This window comes from Ictalurus furcatus, chromosome 14 (assembly GCF_023375685.1).
Source record: "Ictalurus furcatus strain D&B chromosome 14, Billie_1.0, whole genome shotgun sequence".
Lineage (NCBI taxonomy): Eukaryota > Metazoa > Chordata > Actinopteri > Siluriformes > Ictaluridae > Ictalurus > Ictalurus furcatus.
In genome coordinates this window covers 16829861-16850917 of record NC_071268.1, presented here as the reverse complement: position 1 = coordinate 16850917, position 21057 = coordinate 16829861, and the positions used below count along the sequence as shown (strand labels likewise).

Sequence of the window (21057 nt, the reverse complement as noted above, 5' to 3'; positions counted from 1 at the left end):
TATATATTCTTTAAAATTAAAAAATCATGCAGGGTGCTTTACTTTCAGACATTTCAGTAATATCATAATATCTTAATACATGACACCGCAGAGTATGATACCATATTTTATTTTCGGACTTGATTCATTTGTTTTAATTTCTTTTTCAACATTCTAAATAGCACCCTGTTCAGGTAGTGTCCCAGTTGTAGCCTGTTTCTTACTGGAGCAGTCATTTTAAAAGCAGTGCATGAAATGTTCAGATTTGCGTTTTCGGTTCTAGCTTGAGCTCTGCATGATCCTTCAACAGAAACTATAGAAGTGTTACAGCTCTAAACTCACTATAACTGAACAATATGTTCTCTCTCTCTCTCTCTCTCTCTCTCTCTCTCTCTCTCTCTCTCTCTTGTCTATAAAACATCTCTGGTAGTGGGGCAAGTATGTATAAACCTTCTGAGTGCTGGTGGCTCTAAAAGAAGACAGATGAATAATGTAAAGCCTGGAGAGAGCAAGACAAGGTTATAGCTGTGGAACCCACTGACCTAATTTTTCTGTCACTTCATTCACTCTCACATCATATTCTCAAGGAGGGAATTTTCCCAAGTGCACTCGACAAATTCTTTTGCTTTAAAACATTTGGGTTAAATACATTTTCAACAGAGAATGCTAAAAGAACTTAGAAATATCATTAGCTTAAAGTTTAAAAATTAACAATGACTGGAAAAAATACTTTTAGCATACAGCCCTGTTCTATAAGCAGACACCAGTATATGTTTTATATATAAACACACACGTACACAATTGTACACAAATTACATGCCACATAATTTGGGAGGACTTTCCCAGAAAATGACCACAGCTGAAGCCTGCATCCTTTCTTCCTTTGTGTCGGTGTGTTGTATGGGTAATTTCTCTCTTATCTTTTTTCGTTTCAAAATATCAGCCTACAGACAGTATCACTTTCTGTAATGCGTTATAACAACACAGAGTTATCTCATTCTCTTTATGCCTGTTTCTTTAAAACACATAAAGAGTGTGCACACAGGGGATTTGACCCCCCCCAGTAATCCAGGTTTAGACCAAAGCTCTTCAGCCTAAAGCAAGATTACAAGTAAGATTGCACAGTAGATTAATCCATAATCTTATATATTATGCTTTATTGTTTATATGTGTGTATTCCTTAATGAATATATGATTACAGTAAAAATATGACCACCAGACCCTACAAGTGAGGCCTTTAAGAACTCAAATGGGTCAGCCAAGGAAAACAACAATAGCTGATGACCTTAACATTGTGAGAGCGGTGAAGAAAACCAAAAATCAACAGTCAGTGACATTACCAACAACCTCCACAGGGCCTAGGTGAATGTATCACAATTCACCATTCGAAGAAGACTTCGATAGCAGAAATATAGAGGCCATGCTACAAGATACAATCCACTCATCAGCAGTAAGAAACAGAAAGCCAGATTGGAATTTGCAAAGAAATACAGAGATGAGCCACAAAAGTTCTATAACCAAGATTAACGTCTACCAAAGTGATGGAAAAGCCAAAGTGTGGAGAATGAAAGGATCTGCTTATGATCCAAAACATACAGGCTCATCTGTGAAACATAATGGGGTAGTGTCATGGCTTGGGCTTGCATGGCTGCTACTGGAACAGGCTCATACCTTTATTGATGTCACTCATGATGGTAGCAGCAGAATGAATTCAGAAGTGTTAGGAACATTTTGTCTGCCAATTTACAGAGAAATGCATCCAAATTATTTGTGAGGAACTTTATCATGCAGCAAGACAATGATCCAAAATACACTGCCAACTCAACAAATGACTTTTTTATTCCAAAAAAGTGGAAGCTTTTAGACTGGCCAATTCAGTCAGCAGAATTTCACCTTCTGAAAAGGAGACTGAAAGGAGAAACCCCCCGAAAAAAACAACAGCTGAAAGAGACTGTGGTAAAAGCCTGGAAAAGCACCATAATAGAAGAAACCAACAATTTGGTGATGTCAGTGAGTCACAGGCTTGATGCAGTTATTGCAAGCAAGGGATATGCAACCAAATATTGAGTGTTATTTACTTTAATTTACTTCAAGATCTGTTTCTGTCCTTTGGCTTGCCTAAGAATTCGGTGATATAATATAATATAATATAATATAATATAATATAATTATTTATTGTCCTTTATATTATAATTTAATACCCCAAGAGTTGGGGGTATTATATTATATTAAATTATAATATAAAGGACAATAAAAGAATTACAATAATGTTTTTTAATAAGTTTGTACCTCTCTGGAGCCCTACAGCTTACAGACCGGAAATTAAGAAAATGGAGCTGAAATAATTTGTCTTTTTAAAAGCTTTGTTAATGAGTGTGAGAAGAAGTTGCATGATCCAGGTCCACAGAGTTATTGTACTGTGCTGTAAATGTTAGCACTTAAAGCCTGCGCAAAACTTTTTTTTTTTTTCTGGTACAGGTTATTAAAAATGGCAGTAATGGCAGTCCCTATAGAAGGTGGAGTCTTCAGTTGTAATAAAACTAGGAAAAATACTGTTGTCTTAATGTAACTATTATATATATATATATATATATATATATATATATATATATATATATATATATATATATATATATATATATGAATAGATTCTGTGGGTTGACATTTAGAAATAAAAAGTTATAATGGCTCTAATAAATAAATATGGCAGCCTAGTGTGTATAATAATTGAATAATTTGATTAGGTTAATAAAATATATCTGTGCTCTGTTAACAAGGGAGTTGTTGGACACAGAACATTTGACACCCTTGCTTTAGAAAAATTAAAGTGGAGGACACCAAGCGAGACAAACAAACAAACAAACAAAAAACTCCAAAAAAAACCTATAACTGATATATAATTGATATAATTGATAATTGATATATATATATATAAAATTTATCTTGATTCATGTGATTTATTTCTATACCCTACATTACGGATTTTCACTATAACCACTTTTAATCTTTTATGCTAATAATATCATAAAAATTATGCATTTCTTTTAAGGCTGCCAGAATCAAAATCTCTCAGATGCTCATAATATTTACATATTCAAAGGCAAAAAAAAAATCACATTTGATTTGAATGTAGTCACTTCCCAGAGTTCTCTCTAACCACAAACATGACACTTGTATTGCTTGATCTATAAATCCATGTTTAAAATGGCATGCATTTATTTGTGGCAAAATCTCAGATGGTGTTTTACTGTCCACACAGTGCACTATGTACTTAAGCATTATGGTGTACCCTGTGTAGGCATATATAGTGAATAACTAGGTGTGATTTATTCCTGCCTGAAAATGTATTCCTGTGGATTAAAGATGACAGACCTGGTTTACATAAGAAATCTAAAATCTAGCGAAATATCAATGATGACAGGACAAATCTGATACAATAAATTTTATGATAAGTATGGTATTGCCTTGTGATTCTCTGCTTGTATGCAGTACACTGTCAGGTTACTGTTAATTATCTTTTTGTGGCAGTAAAATTTACTATTAATATTCATAGAAATGCTAAATTTTGAGGTATTTAAAATTGTTGTACAGGTTTTACAGAATTTAACCGCTCTAGCCTATAGTGTTCTTTTTTCATAAGATGAATTTGTTATTTTCAACTAATAAAAGAAACATTTGTGCAGAGACTATTCTAAAAGCTAATTAAGATTAATCGTAATCTTATGATTTTTTATTGTGATGCATCGATGAATCAATTATTTTTCCATCCCCAGTCTAAGTACAGGTTCTGAATAGGGAACACTCTGTGTGGGCAGAGTAGGGAACACTTAACTCTGATAGATTTATGAATATGTTCTGCTGTTTATATCTATGGAGTAATTGTCAGGAAGTCCTTTTCATAGGAAAACATTTGATATGAATGCCTATGCAAATGCCTTTTTAAGAGTATCCAGAGTGTTGCTTGCCAACATTTAATAGCTTCTATAACTTTTCTCCCACACAAAACACAAAACACTGATGCAGTTTTGATTCTGGTAATGGAGCAGGAGTGAAGGGTAAACGATTAAGGCCCCATTTCAGTGCTGAAATGAGTGAATTCAGTAGAGCACTCCTTAATCACACACACTCACAAAATGGTACTGAACACAACACTCACCTCATGAAGTGATAAACCAATGATATTGTTACACAGCCACATGCAGCACTATTTATTCATTCATATATATATATATATATATATATATATATATATATATATATATATATATATATATATATATATATATATGATTTTTTTCAATAATTTGATATTCACTCTTAGCAGCTATGCCAGTTATTCCATAATTGAAAAAAGTCCCCAAGGATCTCTCTCTCTCTCTCTCTCTCTTTTACTTTCACCTTTTCTTACCTTTTGTCTCTCCCTTTTCACTGCCAGCAACTGCAGTCTTGAACTACAATGAGTAATTATTTTCTTTTTTCAGGTGCTTATATGGCAGGGGTTTCCATCAGGCTTTCCCCAGTTAGGGGAGGGAGGGGAGGAGGGAGAGACAGAGCAGCAGAGAGAGAGACCGCATAAGAAAATGAGAGAGAAATCAATGGAGCAGTTCTCTGGAAGGTCACCATAAGGAGAATTCCACAATAAAAAGTAGCCATGAAGAGGAAAAGAGGTGTAATGCTCACCGTTAGCTCATTCCATTTAACAAATGATTAAACTGTACTATTTCTATAAATGTTCTATTGCACAGCAACAAAGTCATCATCATCAGTCTTAATTATAGCATCATGAATCTTTTGTATTCAAGCAAGTATATCAGAAACTAATAATAAATTCTGGACATACAATATGTTAGTCTTTAATACTGAGGACAAAAATTACTCCTGCTTCATCCTTTCCTGGCAGAATGACCCTGGAGGAGGTTTTGAGTTTTCTCCATGTTGTGTTGTGATTAATTTTTAATTGCATCCGGCGCCATTAGCTTCTCATCATTTTGTCAGTTGGGACACCAGCTCACAGATGCTGCCCATTTCCTCTTGGGTATAGGAACACATAAGGGGTTTGGTCATGAATCAGAGCTTTTCCACAACATCTTTATTATCTGAGCATTCTAAACAGGGAGACTTATATGCAGAGTTAGTGGCACGCGTAAAAAAAGATATATATATATAATTTACACACCACATATGCAGGTATCAAGCCATGAACTTGCTTTTCTCTTCCAGACAGTGCCAGAAAAGATGTCTGTGCTTATAGTATACTTAATCATGAAGTAATCTGTAACCATTTGCAATAAATTACTTGTAGATGGAGCTGGAATAGATTGTAGATGGAGGGAGTAGATGGAGCTGGAAAGAGAGTGAGATGGAGAGAGTAGATGGAGCTGGAATAGATTGCCAACCATTTCTGTATCTATTTTTGCAGGCATGCACACCAGTATCAGCGAGATCCTGAAGGAGAAGAACCTGAAGTCGTCTCGACGCAGTCTGCCCTGTCTAGCTCAAAGTCAAACACATCCTCACAACCTCAGCCACTTCCTTTCTGTGCCTCTGAATCCAGAGCCCAAAGCAAACACAAACACCCACAGTGTCCGTGCCTCCTGTACACACATCACCCCTCCATCCACAGGTGCCTTAATATGTACATACACTCACTATTGCTGTTATACATATAGACATTTGACATACACCACCCTACACACACACACACACACACATTTTCCTAGTTGCATCATCTCCAAAAACCTTGTACCTGTCTACCTGAAACTTTAAACACATGAATAAATATAAAAAAGACTCAGTGAACAGTAGTCATTTCTTTGTTATTTCCCACAAGGATATTTGAGTGACATAAAGGTTCTGGCTAGTAAATTACTCAGACAAATCTCTTGCCTCAAAATCAGCCTCTCCTGCTGTTTAACCAAGATGCATTAGCCTGGTGGTCATGTGTTCCACAGTTAAAGCCAAGCACAATTATAATTTGCCATTCATTTCAGCTGTTTCATGTGTTGTTAATAACCCATTTACCAATAACTTCTATTTTATATCTCATTTACACATAACGTTGCATCCTTTCAGTTTTTGTTTAATGGTCAGTACAATAGTTTTGGCCTAATGTCATATAAACCATATAACCATCATGCAGTATGTAGCCGAAACACCAAATAATATACATGATGTAACTAGAGCCAGCTAGTTAATAGCGGTTAATAAAACAAAAAAACAAGTAAACGAAAAAAAGTATACAAACAAACTTTTTGGTTTGTTTTTAAATTAATTGTCATGCTTTTTCAGTCATGCTAGCACAGATCCTCTCGCTCTGTGTTGTGTATTCGTTTGTTTACAGTTTACTATACTTGCTTGGAAAGTCTGGGGTCATCTGAAGGTCACTAACACTGATAAATATGTTTTATGGTGCAATGTTATAACAATATACATTGACTAGCAATTATAACCATTACTAGCAGTGATCATATTGTAGAATGATTCCAGTATGATAATAATATTAACACATTCTCTAAATTGTTAGGAACAACAAATCTAAAATATAGCTGTAAGCAGCGATGACGGGCCCAGCCACTACAGTGCCATCGCCACCCTGTGGGTGTATGGAAACAATGCACAGTGAAGCGAGTAATGTAGAGTAAAACACAATATACAAAGAAAAGAGCATTAAAGATTGATGCGCTACCACGGCAACACTATATCAAGACTCCTTTCGCAATTTTACTTCAGCCGTGTTTTGACTAAGTTTGAAGCGATTCGGGTAAATATAAGCAGACTATTTAAAAGTATATTTTAATTGACACACCTCCTGCTGTCAGTTGGTGGCTCTATGACTGTGACCCAGAGTAGTCACATCCATGTGATCAGCCCCCAGTACTAAACAAATACAGCTCAAGTTTGATCACTCATTGCATGCAGAAGATATGAGACACTTTCTGTTTCCCTTCTTTGGCCATAAATTTATATCCTCGCCATGGCGAAACCGTTTGAGATATCAATTTGCAGTTTAGCATCTGCAATGTCTTGCACAATGTTGACCAAGTTTGGTGACAATCACATAAATCCCCTAGGAGGAGTATTTCAAAGCCCACCACATGCGCTTTTCACAAAATCCAAAATGGCCGACTTCCTTTTGGGTGGAGCTAATGTTTGTCAGCGGAAAGTTGTTTGGGTTGATGAGATCAATATGTGTACAAAGTATCGTACATATTCGTATAAGTATGTACAATATATGCACCAAGGTTTTGTACTGTGTGTAAGAGGGTGCTACGGAGCGCCCTGAGCATGCCCACGTTTCTCTTTGCTCTTTGCTCGGCCTCAAGAGATTTTGAGCATGTTAAGGGCCCAAAAGCCCCGAAACCTTGAAAAAAAAATCCTTAGAAAAACAATAGGGCCCTGAAGTTAATTAATAACTCACTAGTCAACATCACTAATCAATCCATCCCTGGTGCAGTGATCAGTCACTGGTTCAAACCCAAGAATCCTGAGCAAACCGACTTTAATACTCTGCCATCATACACAACTGGATTATTTTTATTCCAAAATAACACAGTGTGTCAGACAGTCTAAAAATAGAGATTGTCAGTGTGTGAGGGATTCCATATCAATACAGGGTTGGACCAGAAAGGCTACACTGCAGTATACAGCATCATGGCTATTGATTCATAGTACAGATTTGATGCCTTGCTGCCTGATGCTCGAGGCCTGTATTCAGAGTTAAGTTCAGAGTTGCACACAATTGACTGTCAGTGTTCAATATGAAAAAAATGAAAAGCAAAATAATAGGATGTGCTGGATTAAATGCTATTTTATAAGCTTCCAAATATAATGAGGGTGAAAGCCATATTGTTAAATCAAAGCAAATGTTCAGTTAAATCAAGGCAAATGTTCAGTGATTAATGTGAATGACTCCTATTAGATGTTTATTTCAGAGCTTGCCATCTTCACATTCATTAAACTTTCAATTACATTTGACAGCAAATGGAAAAAAATGGAGTTTCAAAAACTTATGCAATTTCATTCTAATAAGAATGAAACAGATTCAAACATTTAGATTAATTTGCTCATTTGCTACTGAAGATGCAATATAAAATGTACTGTAAGTCACATGATTGTTCATGGTATTTATTACTGAGAGAGTGTTCGAGTTGTATAGAGGATTGAGTTGACTGTGGGAAGTGCATATTGATGTAGTTAGTCCAAGTGGAGAAATAAATTGATTAAACTAGAGTTGGTTGTGCACAGGGTAGTGTGACGGCACTTAATAATCTTACTGTTGCATCGACACTATTTAGAGAATACTGGCGGCTGCTTTATTATTGAGCTGCTTTAAAGGTCATTAAGAATCTTGTTAAGAATCTCTGACTCTATAATAATTTTAATCCATAGGATATACAATATTACAATATGCTACACTAACAAATATTATAAGACTGTTATTCATATTATTATTTATTTTTTTTGCAGTATTTCATCACCCACATCATCACTGCCATTTCATTGATAACTACATTAATCATCATTGTCATGTTCAGCTATGTCTCAGAGTCTCGTCTTTTGCTGTGTGGAGTTGTGCTAGCAGCACTGAGCATATCAACTACAGACGAGCTCTTTCCACTTCATCATAGTCAGTAGCAGGCAGCTGTTAGTGACACGGGGATGCCTGTGGATATTATGATCTATTCAAGATAATGAGATCTCTGTTAACCCTTTTTTACCTACAGAAAGATAATGTTCGTGGACATAGAGCAGGCAAAAGATGCCAAAGGGCATGATGATTTGAGCAAATTAGCATTGTGTGTTGATGCCTGTCTATGCTCAGTGTTGCCATTTTAGATGGTACATAATTAGCTACTGATTAAAATTATGAATATTAATGTACTCTGTAAATGAAAATATACGGTATATCCCATCTAACAATGGATTGTTGACACTCTCTCTCTCTCTCTCTCTCTCTCTCTCTCTCTCTCTCTTAGTAGATGTTAATAATGGCCAGTATGTAGAGGAGATGGAGACAGCAGTGTATGAGTCTAGAACAGACAAATCACTCCTCATCCAGCAGAAGCCTGCATCAAGAGGCAAGCTGGAGGCTCGTATGGATTCAGTACGGGTATAGTACCCTTCCTCTTCCTATACTTTGTACAGTCCTGCCAAAGACTGCAACTTACCCAACAACACAGCTTCTAGGTGCATATGTAGTACGCCTAAGGATTTGTGCTTAGCATATGTATGTTCAGCCTTACTGTGCACACGTACATAATAGCTAAAGCCTAAAATATAATAGCTAAATATGATATTCTATTATTTTATTTCACTATTTTACTATTTAAGTCAACAAGTCTCTGTGTTGTGAAAAAGCTGACTGAGTGCCTCCTTCTCTTAACAATGTGACAGTTTCGTAAAGCAACACTCTAGCTTGTAAAGGCATTTCTTGATTTGTATGTCTAATTATTGCGCTTTATTGCATTTTTAACACCCAGCATGTTTCTGACCCATTGTGGCTTCTGGAGCTTTTGCGGTCTGTCATATGGGCTGCGAGTTTTAAAAGACTGGGAAGCTTTGGTCTAGAACAGATTTTTGTAGTTTTGCCTAAAGATACCCACCATATTCAAAAGTGTTTGTTTTTGTTTTATACCTCCTGTACTAGGTGGTGGAGACATTATGTTTTTGGGTTGTCCGTGCATCCAGCCATCCATCCTTCCAGCCATCCATCCCTCCATCCATCCATGTCTGTCTGTTTGTGATTCACATTAGTACAATATCTCAATAACGAGTGGTTAAGTGTTTTATTTATTTATTTATTTTGTTTAGGATTTACAGTACATGGAATTATCATTATAACTAGCAGATGATCTGATTTGTGTCTGAGATTTTGGAATTGGTCCAAACAGGATTAAGGTCACAACAAGGTCAAATGTCTGAAATATTTTTTCTTCAATAACTTCTTCCCTGATTGAAGTATATTTTAAGGGTGTATGAGGCATACAAATTAGTAACAAGGAAGACTTGTTAGTGGAGGAGGCATCCCCGTCGACAATGTTAGTGTCAATTTCTACATGTTCTATGAAGATTTACATATATGTTAGAGTTCATTGTGCTGGAAGAATTTTCCCTTTTGCTAATATATATATTCCCATTTTCAGGGAACTAATCCAGTAAATGCCAAAGGGCTTTTGTTTCGAGATGGCAAGAAACGAATTGACTATATTCTGGTGTATAAGAAGTCCAGTCCTCAGGTTGAGAAGAGATGCACTTTTGAGAGGAACCTGCGTGCAGAGGAACTGATGCTGGAGAAAGAGGTACAATCTAACGTTTTTACATTTACATTTATGGCATTTGGCACACGCCATTATCCAGAGCGACTTACAGAAAAAAACTCAAAATACATCCTGATATAACAACAACAAAAAACAACAATAATAATAATAATAATAATAATAATGATTTTACAGCACCTTTCAAGAAGCAGCTCAAAGTGCCTTACAGCAGATTAATACAATGTGACATAAAAGAAGATTCATAAAACAGTATAGAACAAGCATATACTGATATGACTTGTAAGAGGAAAATAATGATTAATAAAAACCAAGAATGTTTATAAAAATAGCCAGAAAACAAAAGAGTAGTCTACTTTGCTTAAATGCTTGATGAAAGTAAGAATTCGCAAAGAAACATAAAAGTTAATAACAATTCTTTATTAGAAAGCAAATATAACAATACATTTATTTAAAAGGTAAAACAAATCAATTATTTATAAGCTGCATGTGTCTACATCCTAGATTCAATTCTGGTATTTTCTTTAGCTGGAATAAATCAGATTTATAATGAATATTTTTTACCTGTTCATTGAAAACCGTATATCAGTTCCTGTCTTTTTTTTTTTATCCTATTTCGTTTGTCCTAGTTCCTGCTCATATTAGTAGGAGCCTGTACCCACACTAGTCACACTATACTATACTGATGTAAACAGGAGACACACACCTGCAGAAAACTAGGTCTCCACTTCTTGAGTTAAATAAGGACCTGCAAGTCTATACAACAACAGCCTTAATTTTCAGTAGGTTCTGCTGAAAGTTACATCAGATTTGTGTCAATTTTCTGCTGTTATGTTTCTGATAATTAGATAAAAGTGTTGTCAAATGTTTAAAAATAAAATGCAGACGTTATAACTGCTCAACCTGAAAGATTACATAACACCCTAGATAAAAAAAGAAAAAGAACATTCAGATCCTACTTGATTGGTTTATGAATAAACATTTCTAGTACACCTTAAGTCTTGTTTATATCTCCATAAATCTCCAGAATGAATATAGTGTCTGGAGGAGGAGTAGGAGAGTGAAAATTTAAGATGTTACTCAGAGTGGAAATACAAGCGAGTTACAGTTGCAACCAAAATTATTCAACCCCCCTTGCAAATCAAGTTTATTGTCAAAATTTACAGACTTTCAACTGTTTGCAATGAACAAATCAAACAAACGCAATTGAAACAGTTCAACACACGAATGCTTCAAGTGCTTTCCCCAAATTCAACTGAACATGCAACTTATAATGACTTCTCCAGTTTCAAAATTATTCAACCCCCTGAATAGAATCCCTCACAACAACACAAATATGCAAAACAGGTGTTGTCTCAAGCACGCCTGATGCAATTAATCAAGGGCTTCATTAGTTGCCATTTATTATTTGCAATAATTATTATTTGCAATAATATTGAAACTGGAGAAGTCATTATAAGTTGCATTTTCAGTTGAATTTGGGGAAACCACTTGAAGCATTTGTTGTGTTGAACTATTTCAATAGTTTTTGTTTGATTTGTTCATTGCAAACAGCTGAAAGTCTGTAAATTTTGACAATAAACCTGATTTGCAGTGGGGGTTGAATACTTTTGATTGCAACTGTAACTGCAGCCAGCTGCTCTATTTTAGGCAAGAGAGATGGGAATATGGCACTGTTATCTTTTCACAAATTATTCCTGTTCATGCTCCAGAACATGAAAATTTTAAATAATCAGTTGTTTAAATAGACTCTATTCTTTGATCAGTGATTATATCGGATAACAGAAGACTGGTGTGATATTATTCTGACACCCAGCATCCTTTAATCCCAGGGGATTAAAACAAATGCCTTTCCTTCTCTTTCAGCCCTCTTTAACCAACAATGACATAATGTTTGTAAAGGTACATGCTCCATGGGACACGCTGTGTAAATATGCAGAGCAAATGAACATCAGAATGCCTTTCAGGTACAGGTCAGTGGACTTTTACATTTCTTTTCTCTCTCTCCTTGCCTTGGTTTAAAATTTACATTGTGGTTCTTCGGGAACAATTTCAAGCCTAATTTAGATTTTAATGTATTCTGGTTTGAAGGAAAAAGTGCTACCTCTCAGACTGGAAAAAGAAGACCATGGGAAGGTATGTTTTGGCTATAAACCAAATTGTTCAACCAAGCCTGTACAGTAGATTCCTAAACAAGCAATAATTCTGTATCACTGATTCATCTGCATACTGATCTGTGCCTGTGGAGAGAGCAATACAGTGTGGAGACTGTGGAGGTTGTGGAGAGTTTGGTTCAAATATCATTACATTAGATCATTACTGTGTTAGGGACCTTGAAGAACTGGATCACCTCTGAGTTACTAGGCCTGGTTTGAAATGGATTAGAGGAGATTTAAACCCTGGACTTTTCAATCTGCTTCTGCCTTTGTTTAGTAGAGGCTCAGTTGAAGGATTTAGTCAACTAATAAAAAACATAATGTGTCTGTATTTTATGCATGGTTCATTTTTTAGAATTTGTGCTTTTTTAATTAAATCTTTTTAATTAAAGAAAATTATTTCAGGAGAAGGAAGTCTTTTAGATCCTAAAAAGTCAAACACTCAAAGGCAGTACAGTAAAAAAAAAAAAAAACAACACTGACAGCTCTTAAAGCTCAAGAGACCTGCACTCCATTTAGTCAAGTAAGCTTTTTAGTACATTTTTCTAACCTCATAAACAAAAATTACAATTTGCCTCTACTGTTCTTTCTTCTATTTCGTGGAACCCCAATTTTATGTACCACTCTTCACTTCTCCTATTTAAATTCCTTCGATTCCTTCTCATTCTGTCTCTTTCTCTTCTCATTCTGTTTCTTTGTCTTTTTTCTCTGTTGCCTTTTTTCTGCTCTCTCTTTCCATAGTCGATTTCATTTGAGATGCCGTCAAATAAAGAGTTGGCTGCCTAGGAACCCGATGAAGCTGGATAAGGAGGCACTGCCTGATCTGGAGGAGACAGATTGCTACACTGCCCCCTTCAGCAGGGCCAGAATGCATCAGTGAGCCTCTTTTGCATCACTCGAGATAAAATTCCCATTCATACTTCTTCTGTGCCCCTTGTGATGGTCTCAGTGGGGATTAATCATGAGCAGGCTTAAGCTTTCAAAGTGCACATTTTGTAACAGCCATAACTGTTGCACTGCTGTGGGGTTTTATAGAGAATATCTGAAATGTGTTCAATTTGACAAGTGCTTTCAAAGCACATAGTTATATCTGTATGAAATGAGAGCTGCCAAAATCCATTCTCTTTCCATTTACCAGAAAGTAACCAGCACTTTACTCTGTATTGACATCATTGCTGTGATGCGCTATTGTGTGCAAGTAACTCTATGCCTGACGTTAAATCCTGCCATCCTAATGCATGGAGTTCCCCTGGGAAGTGAGTGGGAAGGGTTGCTTAAATCACTTTTTCTGTCTGTAATACAGGATTTTAAGTCCTGACAGAAGCCTCAGAGTGCAAGTGGTGATATTTTCTGAAAATTGGTCTAGTGAGGCCAGACGTTGCTAATCTTTTAGGCACTGATACAGAATGATGGGAAGATAAACTCAAATGAGCAGTGTTATTCAGAGTTACTATTCACTTTTATTCATGGTCCTTTCAAACTCATCATGAGTTAATGGCGATACAGAATATGTATGTATGAGTATATTTGTGAGTACACACTGTAAATAAAATTTTGTAAATTTACAGGTATTCTGGCAAAATATATAGCATTCAGAGTGTTCATGGTAAATTTCTGTAAAATGCAATGCATCCTGGGATGTTTGGCTGCTTGGGTGATCTACAGCTAATGTTTCATTTTAATCAGAAGCAGTTAACTTCTAGCGATGACAAGATGCACTTCGTACCATCAAGTCTTCAGTCATGAAGTTGGTTGTGAAATTAATTAGCATAAATATTATTAAAATGAATTATTTTTCATGCACTGTTTAGTTTAGAAGGGAACTTATAATTCATTTAACTAACTATAGCATTTACTGTAAACTTTTTTACTCCGTTTTGCTCTTTCTGTTTTTACTGCCTTTCCTTTCTGAGGATCAAATATAAGAGATACCTAATAATTTTGAGATAAAAAAAAATATTCTGATCTATCCATTAGGGAAAGTTAAACACATCTCTGTGCCAAAACACGGGTTATTGATGTTAGATTTAGTTGCAATATCGCACTCATTAGTGGCATATAACTCCATAGAACAGTCTCAAGAGTAGTATAGCAATAATGTTTGTGTCTGCATGGGAAGTACAGAAGATGAAATGAAAAAGCAATTCTAAAACTGGACCTTCTAGCTTCAACAGATGTCTACACACATCCATATTTCATTTCCCTCTTTTTCTCTTTGTCTCTTTTTGATTAAAAGAGTAAATCAAGTGATTTTCAATATGGACTCCCCTCAAGGTCCAGATATTTAATTTACATTGATGTCCCACATTCTGTGTGTACTTCCAGGAATGCATGTCTTTGTAAGAGGGAAGAGATGTCTCAGCTTTTCTCCCAGTTGTAATATTTTAAATGCTTTCATTTGTAAGCCCGGTGTGTTTTTCTGCTAAATGTCCTTATTATAATATCAGTATATGTCGTCAGTCAGGGACATAATAAAACCACCATTAGAAAATTGCCTGTAATAATACATAGATTAAATATATTTTGTTTTTATGAGTAGCCTAAAACAAATACAACCTCATAACAGCTTGTTTTGCGGCTTGTTAGGAAAATGACAGCAGCTAAATTTATATACCTTTCTATTTTATTATTGTAGTTTTACCATCAACAACAGAGATTCCTTCTTCTCCAACTCCACCAGAAGCAGAATAGTGCACCACGTATTACAGCGCACCAAGTATGAGGACGGCAAGTCAAAGATGGGTAAGTCAAAGATATATAATTTTCCCTCAGATCTGTATAGACAGTAGGCCTACTCATTAACCTTCACTGCATCGTTTTCTTGTTCTCTGTATCAGCATGTTTTACTGAACGTAATAGTCTATAGTCATTTCTCTCTATTTGCTATTTGTCTTGATGGGTTTGAATGAAACAATGCAATATTGATTACCTCTAAATGCCTGATCATTGGTGTCATGTTAGAGAGACTCAGACAGATGCAAGTGCAGGTAAGGCAGCTTTAATAAAAGTCTGTGCAAACAATCCAAAACTGAGGCAGAGGCAAAAACTAGAAACAGGCACAGGTCAGGCGATCAACAAACAGGATATCAGTGAATGAGCCAAACATGTAAATCAGAAAGTCAAAATCAAAACCAGTAAGAATCAGGCAAAATACAAAAGCTTGGTGACGTCAAAGACACAAAGGAATTAAGTATACAGGTGCATCTCAAAAAATTTTAATATTGTGGAAAAGTTCGTCTTTTTCTGTAATTTAATTCAAAAAGTGGAATTTTCATATATTGCAGATTCATTACACATAAAGTGAAATATTTCAAGCCTTTTTTTTGTTTTAATCTTGATGATTACGTCTTACAGCTCATGGAAATCAACAATCCAGTATCTCAAAATATTAGAATAAAGAATTTATAATACAGAAATGTTGCAGTGTCGCATTCCTAGTGTCAAGCCACTCCTGAACCAGAGACAATGTCAGAACGTCTTACCTGGGCTAAGGAGAAAAGGATCTGGACTATTGCTAGGTGGTCAAAAGTCCTCTTTTCAGATGAAAGTAAATTTTGCATTTCATTTGGAAATCAAGATCCGAGTCTGGAGGAAGAGTGGAGAGCCATAGAATCCAAGTTGCTTGAAGTCCAATGTGAAGTTTCCACAGTCAGTGATGATTTGGGGGGCCATGTCATCTGCTGGTGTTGGTCCACTGTGTTTTCTCAAGTCGAGAGTCAGTGCAGCGTCTACCAGGAGATTTTAGAGCACTTCATGCTTCCATCTGCTGACAAGCTTTATGAAGATGCTGATTTCCTTTTCCAGCAGGACTTGGCACCTGCCCACAGTGCCAAAACTACTAGTAACTGGTTTTCTGAGCATGGTATTACTGTGCTTAATTGTCCAGCCAACTCGCCTGACCTGACCCCATAGAGAATCTATGAGAGACACCAAACCCAACAATACAGGCGAGCTGAAGGCCGCTATCAAAGCAACCTGGCCTTCCAGAACACCTCAGCAGTGCCACAGGCTGATTGCCTCCATGCCATGCCGCATTGATGCAGTAATTCATGCAAAAGGATTAAAGCCCCGACCAAGTATTGAGTGCATAAATTAACATACTTTTCAGAAGGTCGATATTTCTGTATGATACATTCTTTATTCTAATATTTTGAGATACTGGATTTTTGATTTCCATGTGCTGTAAGATGTAATCATCAAGATTAAAACAAAAAAAGGCTTGAAATATTTCACTCTATGTGTAATGAAGCTAGAATATATGAAAGTTCCACTTTTTGAATTCAATTACAAGAAAAAATGAACTTTTCCACAATATTCAAATTTTTTGAGAAGCACCTGTATACTTCACGTTGAGCAGGTGGCAGAAAGTCTTTATATAAAGGTGTGTGTGTGTGTGTGTGTGTGTGTGTGTGTGTGTGTGTGTGCATGTAGTTGGAATTGGGTGTGCCTGATCAGAAGTCCGGTGATTGCGAATGAGGCCGTGTGTTTGCGTTCTATTAATGAAGTGTAGTTTGTGGCGGACATGTTGGTCGTGAAGCATGTTGGGAGATAGAGTCTGTGGAGTGTGCTGACCTTTGGTATTTATTGATTAGTGTTGATTTTTTTTTTTCTAAGCAGCACAAAGTTGAATCTGTCATGATATCTAGATGGAACAAAAGGAAAATATAGGCTACATTTACAGTTAATCCATCAGTTTTTCGAGGAGTTAGAAAGATGTTTCTATCCTGCAATGTTCCAAAAAATTTTCAACATTCAACAGATTTAAAACACAGTCAAATTTTGGTAGCACTCGTAACGATGGTAACAAAGTTATGAAAAAAATGTCTTTGTGGTTAATTTGTGGTACATGTTGCCATGGTTATGCCAAAATCAGCACTTAACTACGTTTCCCATCAGCTACTGCACCTCACTGGATTATGTCACTTGACTGTTTGCACCTGTGTCATCATGTGACATTTTGGTTAATGAACACAAGTATTTAAGTCATGTCTTGTGCCTCAATTACTGTCTAGCTATTGGCGTTCTTTTTCACATTGTGTGTCTTTTTGGATTGAAACCATAGTTCAAGATTTGGTGTCTAAATTTGCACTGTCTGTACCATTCATTGCTTATTAAAATTGAAATCTGCACTTACATTCACCTCTTCTACAAAATCCTTGACACATTTATTCTATGATAAAAGGAAAACAGTGTTGCTGAAATCTCAAATCTGATTGCTCAGAAGGTGTTGAACAGCATGGCATCGTTATATAACGTCTATGAATGTTTATATTCGTTTCAAATTTATTTCGCTTTGTTAAAAACATGACAAGCAAGCACATTCCTAGGTCTGTTCGATGCATCTGACTTATTTAACCAAACCTGAAACATTACGTGTCTTTTTATTTGCATTATCTCTTTCCACATGCTGTTAAAAATGTTCACCTTTTAGAATTACCATACTCAGTCTGTTTTTATTTGCCTTTGTTGTATGTTTGTGTCTGAATTTTCTGATTAAAGGTCCAAGGATATCACTGAGGGATTTTCTTTGTAATATTATAAGACCCTCCGCTCAGCTTTATACTAGATCAGATTGACTGAAGAGCTGTAAATTCTTCATAAATCCTTGTGCTTGAAAACTCCATGCCAATTTCACATAATGCACACTTGCTATTTTGTGCTAACAGGTTTTTTTTTTTTATCTCATAGGAAATAAAGAGCTATTCCTTGGATAACCTGGGATTTTCAGGAATATTTGGTCATGTGACCAGTGGCAGAATGATATCTGAAATCTAGTCACTAGTCAAAGGTTTAAAAACTATGAGCTCCTATAGTGCTCTGTCATCCACTGCATGGGTGTGAAATTAGAGGCAATATCCATTATCTCCATTTGGCAGAAAGTGATCAGCACTTTTCTACAGTTGCTTATTTTATTACAGTGTTTACTTTCCTTGAACTTTTCCACATGTTGTAGTTTCTGCCTGGAAGTGAAATGGATCTAATGGGGATTAGATGTAAGTGAAGTGGGGGAAAATCTATATAGCTTGCAAAATGATTTACAAATTTAAAAACAGAAAAGTTGTGATTTCATAAGTATGAACCCATTCATGTCTGGGACAAAGTTCTGGTTTGATATTTTTTTTAATATCCCAAACATACATCCCAAATATATTGAATGTACTGCACAGCACCATTAAATCCATTATAAAAAATCGGAAAGAAGATGACACAACCACAAGGAGGCCATCCACCAAATTGCAGTGACAAGATAAAGTGGGGATTAGTCAGAGAGACAACCAAGAGGCCAAACGAAAATGTAGAAAAGTTCAACAAGGAACTGAAATGGATATAATGCTTAGTATGAGATCGATCCTGAGCTGTCTCTGTAAAGTTTTTCATGCTCTCTTTATGTCCACGTGGGTTTCCTCCACGTTCTCCGATTCTGCTCACCTGCAAAAACCAACCCAGTCTCACAGAAAAAAATATTCACATGCAGCTTATTTGCAGCACCTTCTTCCAAATATCATCTTAGGCCCAGTAACACGGGTGTTCTCAAAACACAGAAAGGTTTTAGGCTGTAAATTCCTTTACTGCTTTAAACCTTTCTGTGGTTTGAAAACACCCACATTACCATGTGTTACCATGTGACCTGCGAGCCCGATTATGTTTACAAAGGAGAGGAGAAGTTTCATGAGTAAGCCTAATCATATCTCATGAAAAGCACAACCTGACACATGAAGTGGGTTACACTCAGCATGTTAAAGAAAGAGCCTCAATCTTCAAATAGCGTAGTGCTAGAGGTTAGCTTGGTTAAATTAAGCTGGTGCAGAACATGGCATATAGAGTATTCGAGGGAATGTTTGATTTGTTGATATGCAACGTATGCTTATGACAGAACATGGATATTCAATGTATAGAAGGTGCTGCAGATAAGTTGCATGCGAATGGTTTTTTTTTTTCTGTTGCCAAAAACATGCTGGTTGGTAGATTGGCGACTCATTTTTTTTTTCTATATTATATTTACCTTCTCTCCAATATCTCTGATTTTTCTCTATTGGAAAATATATTACCATTAACTTTCTATCAGTTGTATTTACTTTCTATCAATTATACGTAGAACTTTCTATCAGTTGTATGCCATCTTTTAATGGTAAACATGAAATAGTATTGTAAACATGAAATAGTATGCTCAATCCTGTGACGTATCGTGACGTAACGGAGATAAGGTAGGATGCAATCGCAGTATGAACAGTTTTATTTAAGAGAGAGACAGGCAGACAAATCCAAAATGTGATCCACAAACGTAATCCAGTAACATGCAAAGTTCAGGCGATCGGCAAACAGGCATAAAGGGACGAGGCAGGAATCAAGGTCGTGGTCATGGAAATACAGGGTCGAGAAACAAAACAAGAAACATGAACTATAGCGCGGGACTGGTAGCGGAGAAACCAGCGTGAACTAAACTAACTAACTAACCTAAACATGAACCATGAAACGTGACATGAACTATGACTATGGTTATCTACCGTAAGGGCTCTAAACTAAGATACTATAACTCAATATTCCGCGCCCTGTGCTGGAAGGCGCGCGGTATATATACAAACATAATCAGCCTCGTAATGGCTGATGGCTGAGGGCGATTCAGACACATGAAACAACAACCATTGACAGAACGGGGAGGAGACATAACAGAAACACAAACAAATGCACGTGTCGAAATGTCACGATTGTCCACAAGGGAAAAGCAGGTGCTCGCGCACCTGCTCGTGCACGCGCACTCACATACTCCACAGCGCGCTGCTTAAAGGGGAACTCGTGACAAATCCCTAAGAAATGTGTCCTGAAAAGTAGGAAAAAAATTCCCACATTTGACTTTGCCACTTCTGTAGGCTTTAATATTTATTAGCATTATTTCAGTCGGTCACATGGTGTGCGTTTCTCCACAGCTCTTTCCACGGTGTTGTCTGTCTTTCTTTAATTATTATGGCCAGCATGAACGGCTGCTGATTGGCCAGTCAGGGAGTACATGGGAAGGTATACAATCCTGTGCTGTTTCCCCATGGTCCCTGTGCACCACACTAGATGAGGAAGGTCTAAATATCCTACCAAGACACTCTCTTTTCACCAGAATCCCTTTTCTTGGAAATTAATATCAAAAGTTAAGATGAAGAAATGGACATAAATTTCCTGCTCTTGCTTTCCATAATTCTTCCAGATCAAAATATACAATTGAGGTGTGAAAACAGAAAATAAACAAAGGAGGTACACGGAAACCCCATGAAATTTATTCAAGGATGGAATAAGGCCAGTGGTGGATGTGTGCCAGAATGTTGTCCCTTCACTGGTGTGCGGATTTACATTTTCTTTACATAGATTGAGGAACTACAGTCACACACACGTGAAAAAAAGTTCTTTGGTTTGTCCTTCTGGAAAAATCCTTGTAGGTGAAATGTAGAATGCTTTTTATAAAATTGGTGTAAATTTACAGCATTTATTTTAAGGATGCATTGATCCCACTTGCACACTAACTAACAACTGTAATATTATGCTTCAAGAATGTATGGTTCAAGGAAAATTCAACTTGTCACATTTTCTGGTGTGAAAAGATATTCCTGAAACTTTGCTGCAATATTTTTAGTTATAAAAACTTTCATCTTAACATAATGTTG

General features: G+C 36.3%; 1 protein-coding gene across 1 annotated transcript in view; it reads left to right on the top strand.

The window, feature by feature from the left end:
* ano3 (anoctamin 3) overlaps positions 1-21057 on the top strand; it is a 59498-nt gene that overhangs the window by 18757 nt on the left and 19684 nt on the right. The window contains exons 2-8 of the mRNA XM_053641784.1: positions 5399-5602; positions 8955-9088; positions 10122-10277; positions 12120-12220; positions 12345-12389; positions 13151-13285; positions 15045-15151. Coding sequence (XP_053497759.1) covers positions 5399-5602; positions 8955-9088; positions 10122-10277; positions 12120-12220; positions 12345-12389; positions 13151-13285; positions 15045-15151 — 882 coding nt within the window. The remainder of the gene's footprint in view (positions 1-5398; positions 5603-8954; positions 9089-10121; positions 10278-12119; positions 12221-12344; positions 12390-13150; positions 13286-15044; positions 15152-21057) is intronic.